At 29.4% G+C, this 13,174-nt stretch overlaps 1 protein-coding gene across 1 annotated transcript; it reads right to left on the minus strand.

The window, feature by feature from the left end:
• Positions 1-570: 570 nt before the first annotated feature.
• On the minus strand, positions 571-12,794 carry LOC124917417 (polygalacturonase ADPG1-like). The gene is made up of 11 exons (XM_047457867.1): positions 12,652-12,794; positions 12,327-12,473; positions 3,071-3,137; positions 2,726-2,860; positions 2,420-2,599; positions 2,214-2,264; positions 1,458-1,665; positions 1,287-1,368; positions 1,090-1,198; positions 889-1,005; positions 571-804 (listed from the first exon to the last, which is right to left on the minus strand). Exons 1-11 carry the CDS (start codon positions 12,792-12,794, stop codon positions 571-573), a joined length of 1,473 nt encoding a protein of 490 aa, XP_047313823.1.
• Positions 12,795-13,174: the final 380 nt, after the last annotated feature.

Here is a 13,174-nt window from a genome sequence, read left to right on the forward strand (position 1 = left end):
CGGAAAATAACCAACCTTTTGCACTTGGCTCCGCCCCTGGCGAGAATGATATTTGTGTCTCCGTCCCAACCTGCCCCGAATTATTTAATTTTTATATTTTATATTTTATATTTTATAAGAGTTTTAAATTTATTTTTTTATAATAATATAAATTTTCAATATATTACAATATATTATATTAAAATTCGTTTATAGAATTTTTTTTATAAAAATATGGTATAAACGGTGCCTGCGGAGATTTCTCGAAGCAGAACGAGGCGGAGATTATAAATACATTCTCCACCGTTTAGATGTGACCTTGACAATTGACATATCTCTTAATATAAACTTTTAAAATTTATATTAAAAGTCATTCGATATAAATAATCAAACAAGTCATACATCAATAAAATTGATTTCATAATATATTTTTTATGATATTAACCAAGTATTCTATTTAGTGAATGAAAAAATAATGATAAAGCATAAGAATAGAGAATCTTATTCAATTTATTCCAATACAAGAGGTTAATTAATGATTTCAATCATATAAATGAGATTAAAACTACCAAAACAATAGATCCTAACTCTTTAAATGGCACTGATGCATGAAACATTTGGAGATATTGCGGTCTGAATAGACACCACTGCATTCTTGCAACTAGCCAAAGCATTACCCTTAGTGGACGACGTTATGTTTATTCTGTTAAAAATAATATTTTTACAAGGAACATGGTGGCTGCATTGTAGGACTATTGCTTGGGGCGTTGCGGATGTTCCTTGAACACCTATGTACTTCACATCACTCACTTGCACTGCCTGCGCCTTTAAAAAGACGAAAACATCAAACAAATTCTTTTGTTTTCATTTATTAATTAAACAAAAAGAAGAAGAATTTTATACACTTACTTGATCTTGACAGTTTTCAGCGACCTGACAATATGTCTGATCAATAATAATAGAATTCTTAACATTATTCAACCGAATGCCAGTAAATGTAATATTTCTTGCATAACCTTTTCCACCCTAAAAGTTAACAAATAAACATGTTGATAATTAAATGTTAAATTTATCATATGTAGTTAATTAATTAATTAAATATTTAATTACCGGCCATGTCTTTATCCTGACTCCATTTTCTGTTCCTGTAAAAGTGCAGTTTTGTACAAAAACACCATCCACATTTGAAGAAGACCCCCCTTGACCAAGGCTTCCAACACTTAAATAATAATAAGACCAAAAAAACTATATCAATTGATTTAATTTCTCAAATATAAAAGTAGAGTAAATAATTTTCACTATTTTACCTTATACCATGACCCGGTCCACATTGAACTCCTCCCACAAAAATGTTTGTAGAACCCGTTGAAATTGCAACACAATCATCACCTACAATCATATAGGTTAAATAAATTATGCGAAATATTTCTTTATAACAAATAACTACAAAACTATAACGAAAAGACAACATACAACACCTGTGCCGATGAAAGAGTCGGTAATTCTGACGTTACTAGAGGAAGAAATTCCGATTCCATCTGTGTTAGGGCTGTTTGCAGGCGCCGTGATTGTAAGGTGAGAAATTTGGACGTTTTGGCATCCATATATGTTTATATGTCTACTTGGAGGATTGATATGAGTCAACCCACTTAATACAAGGTTATTGCAACCTATGAACCTTATTCCCTGCATCATTAATTAATTATTTACATTTGATAAAACAATTATAAAATAATTAATTTCAGTAACTTAACTAGATTTAATCAAATGTTAATTTGTAATTTACAAGAATTCACTAGTTTAACACATTTAGAAATGATTGATCACATCAAATAAGAGCTCCGGATCACATAATTTTTTACGAGACCTATAATATTTGATTTAGTCAAAGAATCATACAACACTCCTACCGTCGGTTTTGCGCAAGCACCTAATATCTGAAAAATGAAGAAAAAGAAAAGACACATTAGTATTATTAGATCACATAGTTTTCATTTGGGAATCTCTTCCTATCAAATTGAATTTCAATATGCTTATGTTTTCTTACATAAATTAAGACAATACTATTCTCATCTAGAATTGATTATGAAAGATAAAAAAGAATGTCCTCATATATTTGTTATAGATGTTTTTGCATATATATATATCAAGGTATATCGATCAATTTGGTAAACCAAAAGTTCTAAACATCCTTATGTATGATAACCTAAAATTGATATTGAGTATGTGCTTACCGTCGACGCTTTTGAGCAGAAACTGGTTGATTTGGTGCAAGGACTCTCTTTCTGAAAATGAAGGAAATAGATTACAAGGTTTAAAATTTAGAATATCTACCTATCAAATTGCATTTCAAGATGCTTATTTTTTTGGTAATTGCATTTCGTTAGAATTGATTATGAAAGATAAAATCAAGCTAGCCTTGCATGTAAAGAAAACTTACTTGGTTCCATTGGTTATAGTTGTTACGTGGGTTGGTTTTCCACCATGACAAACCTTGGCCATTGAGTTTTCCCTTTCCATTAATGTGAAGGCCGATAATTTGTGAGAACGCGATCCATGTATTATCCGGGCAATCTTTCCATTGACTCCTGATGCTGGGTGCCAATAGGATTCCATCAATCTAAAATAATGAGAAACATATTTATAATGAGTAAAAAAATCATCTTAAAAAATTAGAAAGAAATTAAAATCAGGTCATAAAAAGTTCTTGCTTTTTTCTTAAATCGACACAAAATTAGATCATCACCTGAACTTGAATAGATGGCCCTTTGCAAGGGCCTTTGAATTGAATAGGAATCAACAAATATGTTTTTCCTCCAGGAACCAACATGGTAGAAATGCTGCTACTTTCACATGCTTTACCCCATGCTTGTAAGAAAGCCTTCAAATTAGGGTTTATCAAATTCATGTCCATTATAATATTAACTGAAATTAGTCTAAAGAAGTTAAATAAAACACAATTTGTTAAGAATATTGAATATATTAAAAGTTAAATTTATTACAAGTGTGCTTTATTTTAAACAAATTTCTTCCATGACATAATTAATAGTAATATAAAGTAAAATAAATCAATTCGCGTAACAACAATTACCTGAGAATCGTCAACCTGCCCATTTCCACGTGCACCAAATTTAGTTACATCAAATATATCGGCTAAACTAATGTTTAGAAATAATGCTAGGGAACACGAAAACATTAAAAAGATGTTTAACCACTCCTGTCAATATATATATAAAAATAAATATCAATCAATACCACAAATAAATCAAATATATAATTACAAATTAGTTTTCTTATGAAAGGAATGCTCACCATTCTATAAGAATCAAAAACCAATTAGAAGAACAAAGAAATATTCTATAGTCAATCATTTATATAGCAAAAATTATAAGAAAACTTTTAGGAATATTCACATATATTTACTATATTTAGAGAATATTTTGAAAGTTGTAAAAAGTGACTACTTTACAAAGCATATGTATATCTTTATAAAGAAAGTTGTCAAAATATTACCTAAATCTAGTAAATATGAATATATTCTAATGAAAAAAAAGCAAGCATTTATATAGCCTAATTAATATCATCATTCTATTAGTTGATGAAAAATGAGAAAAACTGTAGTAAATATTTATAAAATTAAAATGTATAAATAGTTAATATAGTCTAATGAAAAAATAAAAATTATTTATATGCCTTGATCATCTCATTACTTATATAAAAACTGGGGAAATAACATTTATTGTCTTGAAAACTTAAAACTCTTTGTTAGTCAGCACTTGGTGAAAAAAAAATAAAAATAAAGACAAGTCAGCCCAACAACCAAAAAAGACAATTATTGATGTGACTAAAAATTACATAGAAAATTCACTATTTCTGAAATAGCTATTGCAGGCAAGTATTATTTTGTTACACAAATCACTTTCTATAATCCCACTACAAAAGGCTAAAATGTAACACTGGTCTTTGCGAGTGAATTTTCATTTAAAGTGACACTTTACAACTTGTTTAACGACAGAAGTAACTTTATCCATAAAATTTGTGACATTTCACAAATAAGTCGTACAATCTTAAAAGTCTTGCTTTTCTATCGGGTCTTCCATAAATAAAATATTATTTAGTGCGGCTAGAAGACTCATTGGTTAGACAATTGTTTTTGGCCAAATCACAGGACAACTCAATTACGTCAAAAATCTTAGGGTTCGTAACAATTTTATCTTTGGACTCAATTTTCTTAGCATAGGAATCGGTAACCACTTCTTGATACGTGATTGCAAGTATTGAAATTTCTTTACTAAATTAATGGATGAGTTATAATGAGATGTTTCATTCCACCAAATTTCAAGAGAGAAACAAATCTTCATTCATAAGCTATTTATTCTCAAATTTGATGGACAGGGACTTTTGATACACAAAACACACACTTCAAGGATGACGGGCCGATGATTCGATTCATGGAGAATTTCTGTCTTTTGAAGGATTTTCGGGAATTTGGCGGCGTATTCATGATTAAATAGAAATCGGGCACAAGAAGATCTCAATCATGAACACAATCTGATAATTCCTCCATGATAGGCTTGATTTGGGTACCTCTTTTCTTTTCACGCGAGAAACACACAATGTTGAAGCCGCCATAAACAACCCACGACTTATTCTATTTCACACCAATTCTGATTGCTTATACTAGTTTGTTAAAATTAACGTGAGGTAATATCCACCATATTAATTAGATAATATTAGAAAATTTTAACAATATACTACATTTGTTAGCAGACATGTAAATGCCTATAAACTAACTATTTGAAATCATATTATTATTATAGTAGAAACTCTATAAAATAATACACTTGGGATGACCAAAATTTATTAATTAAAAGAGTTATTAATTAATCGATAAATTAATAATTATTAATTTATATATTAATTAATATTTTATTAATTTATAGTAAAATACTTAATTTACAAACAACTTTAAGATTTCACTTAATTATTGTATACATACATACAATGTATGTACTGTATATCAAATGAATGACCCAATTTGAAAGAAACCTTCAATCTCCCACCTTATTATTCTTCTTGTATTCAATGTATCACTTTATGGATATTAAAAATATTTTCTATATAAACAAGATCAAAATACTGTAGGTTAACACAAACAAATCATACACACAACATGGCTTCCCATCTTAAAGGTGTGAAAAAAAACAATAATGACAGACGAGATTCGAAAAGCATTACGCAAACACAACAAGGATAATCCAAGTCTCATTCAAAAGCAATTGCAAGAATGGGTTTATAGTAACTATGGTTTGCAGGTGAGTCAAGCGACAATATCGAAGAAATGTGTGACTGATGAAGAAATTATTGATAGCGTTATTGGAATTAATAAAGATGATATCGATGAAGAAGATGATGAAAGTTCACAATGGAGCCCCATTCGCGAAACGAAGCTCACATTGAACAATTTATTGTTGAGTTATGAGAAAACAACACCAGAAGTTCTTACCATGCTAAGGAAAATTAGAGACGACATTCAAGGGAAAATTGATTTCAATAAAAAACAAAAGACAATTGAGTCATTTTTCAAAAACCTTAATAAATCAATTCATAATATGCTATATATAAGGAATTATTAATTTATATTTTATATGAGGTCTAAAGAAATGATCAAAAATGTATTATTTTATAATTTTAGCGAATTATTAATTTAGCACCCTATCCCCGAGTCGAGACCGGCAAAAAATATTATCTTAGAGAGTTTATTAAAAAATTGAGTATCAATTTATCGAATTTCTACTGTATTTAGGTTTTCTTAGAAAAATAATGAACATTTAATTAATAAAAATTAGAAAATAATGTTGTGAACTTAAAAAAAATATAATATTATTAATTACATTTCTTAATAAAACAAGAGAAACACTTTAAATTATGCAATGAGGTAGAGAAATAACATTTTTAAAGCATAAAAAATAATAAATTTTAAGTGTATTTAGCACCTTTGTTCCAAATTCTATTATGAGTTTCAAATTGAATATTTGTAGAGTTAGAAAAAAAAAATCCACTTATACTCATAATCACATACTTTCACGTTAATTCAATTATTTGATACATCATTTTTCATTAAACTTTCATAAAGGTTGAGTCAAATAATAACAATATAATAGCATTTTTATTTTCCCACAAAACTATTTCCAAATTTGTTTGGCTCGGTTTTATCATAATTTTTTCATTTAATAACAACTAACCAAACGATTATTCGTAATAGTGATCACAAAAAATTTATATTTTTAAACGAACAACTTTGTCACTATTCCACGTAACCAAAAAGTCTCACTACACTGGTGAAATATCGAAACTATATATCCAATTTATTAAAGATGGCTTCTACCTTTCTGTCATATAATATTATACATATAAAAGTTAAACCTTATTATTGCATTTTTTTTCATCTAACCATGACATCATTCATAGTAAATTCAAGTTTAATAAATCAAATAGCTAATTATAATATACCAATCTCTTATGTACCAATTTCCTATAACACCATTTACATTTAATTAAATAAACTCATATATCAGTTCATCCTATGGCTCGCCTTCTGGAAAAGTGTTACGACTTGTTTCGTAAGATGTGTTTATGAGTTAAGAATCAAGTTTTGATCTTAGGACCGGTGGAAATTCTATAATCAAATGGCAGCGGAAGGTTTTGATAGAGAATTTGGAGGGAGGGGATAGAAGAACCAAGGGTGCGAAGAGAAATACTGTTGGTTTATACCAAACAGTCCATAATAATAATAATAGACGAATAAGGGCGAAGTCACATCTTCATCATTCTATTCATGGGTCCTTGGGAAGAAAGATCAGCATTATATATGTGATGTCTTGCCCCCCAAAATATTCGGTTACAACAAATACTAGAAAATAACAGAATTCGGTTTGTAGTAGAAAAGGAAAGTAAAACAAAATAATAAAACAACAAAACAGAAATCTGGCCCATTGCACCATAGGACCGAGACCGGGTGCCGAGAAAGGTTGCTGGAATTTATTCTAGGACTGAGGCCTTGATTTTAGACCCTAGCAGAAAGACTCAACACTCATGATCGTATCAGCAAATATATCATGAGCATCCTGGACGCGAGTTGTCTTCTATGCAAAGAAAATGAAGAAACCATAGATCACCTGTTCGGGAGCTGCTGTATTGCTTCGGAGCTTTGGGACAGATTCTATAAAAGTTTGGAGCTGATTAGTTTCCCGAGCAAATAGAATGAAATCAATGAAGCGACACTACTCAAAGCCAAGGGAAATAAATTTGCAACAAGCGTATTCAAGTGCGGCTTTGGAGCAGTGGTGTATAACATTTGGCAAGAACGGAATGCAAGGGTATATGACAGAACCCGCAGGAGCGTTGAAGAGTTATGGAAAGATATTGTATCGAATTGCAGCGCCCTCGCGGGAACATGGAGAAGAATTTCAAGCACAGAGCAAAGTTAGAATATCTACAAGAACTGGAATTTACCGTTTTTTGAACTCACTAAAATTGAAAATATTGTAATCAGATAATTCATTTACGTTTTTTAGCTTTTTAGATTTTATTCAAAATGTTACGACTTCAAAATCAATCTAGGCATGTCTGTCTAGAATGATCTATCAAACTAGTGATTTTTTTTCCCGTTTTTGGCAATTTTTAATGAAAGGATGTTAAGTCGTTTTTCCCAAAAAAAAAATAAAAAAAATAAAAATAAAATAAACCCATATATTATAATGTTCAGATCTAGAAAATATTTTATTTAATTAAAATTTTCATTTGATTTTATATATAATTATTTAATGAAAAATTTAAAATGAAGGAAACCACACCAAAGGAAAAGCTACACCATTTTAACAATAATATTAGAAATTTAGTTTTAATTTTTTATCTTCAACCACTAAGCTACACCAATCTATATTTAAAATTACCATGTATTTAAATAAATACCTTAATATTTTTAACAAATTACCATGTATTTAAATAAATACCTTAATATTTTTAACAAGTGGGCTGTCTTAGCCCGAAGGCTTTCCGAAATTACTCAGGATCGGCCCTGTGAATACACAAGTGTTAAATATGGCAACAAAAATAACAATGAATCTATTCCCCTGTTATTGACTAAAGAAAAAATAATTTCAATAACTATTTATCGATTTGGCGGGAGCAATATTGACAATTAATTAGGCACTACAACAAAAATCACTTTTACCGACATAAAAATGAGCCATCAATGTGTAAATGTGTCGCTAAATTCTTGCCGGCATAAATTATTTTGTAAATGGTGGAGTTAATAAAGTTTTACAGACACATAAACTTACGCCGGTAAAAAGCAATTATGCGCCAATAAAAAGGTTTATTATAACACAAACCAGTTCCGAAAAAGACAATTATGCGTGGGTGAACATAATTATGTACCGATAAAAGACTATTATGAGACAGTAAAGTTTTTTAATATATTCAAACTGTTTACATTATTGATTTATTTTAATTTTTAAATATTTTATAAATACATTACAAATTAAATATTTAAGATAAAAAAACTCATATTCTTATTTTCAACAAAAATGGTAATAAATATATGTAGATAATAATTTTCAAATTTTATAGGAGATTCAATGAACAATGAAATTTATTAAATAAGGTAATTATCATAATAAGCTAATTAATATTGTTGAGCATAATGGGAAGAACATATATGAGATTCAATGAATAATCAAATTTAATAAATATAGGTCAAACTTAAGAAGACATAAAATGAGATAGTACAAATATTTAAGATATAAAAGATTAATGAATTTTCTAGTTTCCTTCTTTTTTTTCCCTTTTCATTTTGCTAAGAATTTATGAATGTTCTTATATCCATTTTCCATTTTAAATTCATGTATATATCTTGTAGTTAATTTATCTAATTCTTCAAATATTTAGGCAATGTTTTGTTTCTGCAGAATGAAAATAATATTTGACTTAGAGTCCAATTTCAAATTATTTATTTGTTTGAATAATTAAAATAAAGTTTATAATTATAATTCTATTAAAATTAAAGGTATATATATATTTTTTTTCAGTTTCATCTTTTCACTTTAGAATTGCAATTCTATAATTGGCCTACGAATTTGAATATATACTTATAATTTCAATTCATCTAACACATCTAGAAATGATTGATATATGCATAATTATTCATGAGACATGTTTTCCAATTTAGATCCGTGCACATACCTTTATGTTTTTCTTGAAAACCTTCTATCCAATTACTAATATTTAAGTTTTTAAATTTTTCCATGTTTTATTGAACTCTTTTATTGTGTCGTTTTTCTTACACAAATTGTTTTATTAAATGGATCATTTTTTAAAAAATATCCACGATAAATATAACCGTTACAATTGAAGGTTTAAAACATGAATTTTCAACCAGATGTTGGGTTTGTATTAGATATTTTATTGGTTAAGTGTGTGATTTTGAGAAATAAATGTTTAAAGATACAAACCTATCAAAGTTCACACTAATATACGAGAATCTCTTGGTTAAGTTTATTAAGGAGATAAAGTGGCATGAAATTAGCGACGGTTCAATTATGTGTCGCTAAAGGTTATACACCTTATATATATAATATGATGAATATACATATTATTATTTAATAAATACTTTAATTAATTTTAATTTTAAATTTTATTTTAATAAAAAATATAAATTATATAATAAATTTATATTTTATATTTTTATATTTTTCTTAATTTATTTCAAAACTATATTTCATATTTTATTTTCCATAATTATATATTTATATACTTGTTTTATAATACAAATATATAATTTTATTATTTTATATGTAAATTATAATATTTAATTTATCTATAGATAAAATTGTATAAAAGTAATCAAAAATTGGTGATTCAAAAAGTTGGATACAATAATTCGATCTATCAAAATTATTATATGTTTTTAATGAGTATACACCTATTATAATAAAACATGAAAACGAACATCCACCCTACAACTATTTGTCTTATTAGACCAAATATAAATGTAGTGACAAGAAGAAATGGCGTTATATATCGATCAAATTACCGTCACTAAAAGTTAATAGCAATGATAATTGAACTTCTCGCTTGTCGTCGCTAATCTTAACTAGTTATCACTTTTGCTTCAATCGCTATTAATCCCGACACTTTAATAAATATTTAATGAAATTACTTTCTTCTTTGGTTAAGGAAAAACTACTAATTTTGTGGTTATTATTCCTTTTAATATTATATAGCAATGTTCTTATTTCATAGATTATTTATATTTTAACTGTTAGATAATGTTAGACTTTTATTAATTATATAAATTATTTTTAAAATTCTCTTTATTTATTTTCAAAATAAAATATCTAACCTTATCTTTTAAAATTATGGATTAATTTTATATAAGACCATATACCTTTTATTATATATATTTTAAAATACTAATATAATTAATATATTCATACACAATTTTTAAATTTAAATCAGTAATATTAAGTTATATAATGTTTAAAGTATTTTTAGTCCACCAATAAAATCAAGGTTTAAATTTGAAAATTTTGAAAAACTATAAAAAAAAATTATGAGAAAGTAATGGTTACATATATGAGAGGATAATAATGTGTTCATTAGTGTATAATGCTCAAAGTGTTGGTAGTAGATCGATAATGTTTATCAATAAAATGAGAAGATATTTAAATTGAATATTAATTAATATACTCATACAAAAAATTATAAATTAATCAAATCTTAATTAATTAATGTTCTTCTTCATAGTTCGCAATATTTGGAAACTAATAATCATCATAATCAAATTCACTTACAGATTGTCAAAACAATAAGTGGAAGTGAAAACAGTTTTCATTTAGTATTGTTTTTGTTGGAAAACAAATTGATTCTATAGTTGCTCGATTTGAATTCCTATATTGGTGATATAGATGACAAAAAGTATACTCTCGGATTTGTGTTACTTTTTGTGGAGGACCTATATGATAAAATCAACACTTCACTTTAATGTGAAAAATACATAGCGATAGTTGATGCTTCAAATGAAGCATTTTGGTTTAATGATCTAGTAAAGGAATTAAGTAGTGATCAATTTAGAGTTCATCTATATTGTGAATCTAGAGTTATTTTCTGAATCTAGAAGCGTCATTTATTTGGATGATCAGTGTAGCATTAACAAAAACATATTATGTGAAATATCATGAGATCATATGATTAGATATTGTTACCGAAGGTTTTTTTTGAAAGACGACGTAACATCAATTAAATAAAAAGTCACAAAAGGATAAGGAGTTACATGAGTTCATAGAAAATAGGAGTAAAAACAAACTGATTGAATGAAAATAAAAAATGAGAGATAACATGATGACAAATGAGAATTGAGAATTAAAGTGCAATGAAATCAGTGGTGCGCCTCCACATTCAGATGAGAGAGTTGTCGTCGGTGATAATATTGTTCTAGACTGTGTCCGCATTGTTGTGGACTCTTGAGAAGACTCTGTCATTCTTCTCCATCCAAATGTGATAAATAATGTTGGCGAAAAAACAATTAAAGGTATTGGAGCTGAAGTCGTTGCCCTTGGTCTTTGTGATGGTGAGGTCCTTGATGTCGGTCCATTCGCTTGGGAAGATGAGAAGGCTCATTGATGTAGAGAATCTGCGCCAAAGCAAGGAGACAAAAGGGAAGTTCTCAAGGAGGTTTTCAATGGTCTCCTCATTTCCCAAGCAAAGGGGCAATTAGGATTCAGGATGCTCATGTACTTCTTGATCCGATCACGGGTATTGAGTCTCTCGCGAAAGGCGAGTCATAAAATGAATTGGTGTTTGGGGATCACTTTCGTAGACCACACTAAGTGGGAACATTGGACAACATTCTCATGATCAAGAACACAATGCCAAGAAGACCCTTAGTCGAACCTACCATTGTTCTCGACACTCTAAACATGAGCATCCTCATGATTATTCAGATGATAGGATGAAAGTGCGTCAAGAATTCTCGCACCTTCTGGAATAGCCCTAAGAAGGTCGTTCCAATAGTCGCTCTTGACTTGTTGAACTGTGGCCAATTGACATTTCCACCCGATTTGAGTGATAGAGAAGACACAGTTATGAATGATGGGTTTGTTTTCGAATTAGAGGTCATGCCAGAATAGAGTGTCATTACCATTTCTAATTTGAATGTTGATCATCTTTCCCGCACTGTCTCTGATCTTCATAATATTTTTAACGGAACACTCCATCTCCATTCTGATCTTACATGTTCAGATGCTAATTTCTTTTCTAATGAATCTCGAGTGTACCCATCTTACCCAATGCGAGTCATGTTTCTTTTCCAATGCCCAGAAGTTCCTGTAGGTGAGAGTTTTGTTCTAGGAGACACTATCCTTGATGCTGATTTCTCCTTCGTCTTTGGGCTTGCATGTGTATATCCATTTGATCTTTTTCCCACCATACCTCTGAGTACACCCAAATGAAATTCATCATTACCTGATCCAATTCTTTCATGACTTTCTTTTGGAGGACGATCTACTACGCCCAATATCTGATAATACCCATAGCGATTTTAGTGACCAGCCCAATGCGACCTGCATAAGAAAGTCTTTTAGTAGCTCATCCCATAATAACATTTTTTACCTTTTCAATAAGAGGACGATAGTGCAAGATCTAGAGTTGTTTAGAGGAAAGCGGGATGCCCAAGTATCAGACAGAGAGCAATCATTCTTCAATGCCCATGACCCTGAATATGTTGGCATTGGTTTCCTCCTTGATGCCTCCATAGTAAGCATGGATATTTCCCTGATTAATGTTGAGACCTATAACACTAGAAAAAATAGTGAGAGCCTTCTTGATAGTTCTAATAGAGTCAACGTCAGCATGCGCCATGATGAAGAGATCGTCTGCAAAACTAATATGGATGATATATTTTTTCTTGCAATAAGGATGGTGAGTGAAAGGGCGGTACTTTAGGATCATTTTAACAATGCACTCAAAGATCTCCATAAAGTAATATGGTTATCCAACTGGCGTCGCGACGAAGACGATGATCAGGGAACAGAACGACGTCGTTTAGGGAGAAAATGCGGCCATAGAGCATTTTGTTGGAATTCCGTCATCGCACCATTGTGTTTCGACCGTTCGGTCGCATTTCAGCTAAATG

Source organism: Impatiens glandulifera, unplaced genomic scaffold, assembly GCF_907164915.1.
Source record: "Impatiens glandulifera unplaced genomic scaffold, dImpGla2.1, whole genome shotgun sequence".
NCBI lineage: Eukaryota > Viridiplantae > Streptophyta > Magnoliopsida > Ericales > Balsaminaceae > Impatiens > Impatiens glandulifera.

Bases quoted from the DNA above. Each gene is read 5' to 3' on its own strand.
- LOC124917417 (XM_047457867.1), bottom strand. From the start codon at position 12,794: ATGGAGGCATCAAGGAGGAAACCAATGCCAACATATTCAGGGTCATGG. The intron at 3,138-12,326 runs GTAAGATGGGTA...TCTAAACATTAG, and splicing joins AGAAACATGACTCGCATTGG to TTTAGCCGATATATTTGATG. The intron at 1,199-1,286 runs GTAAAATAGTGA...TTATTATTTAAG, and splicing joins GGACCGGGTCATGGTATAAG to TGTTGGAAGCCTTGGTCAAG.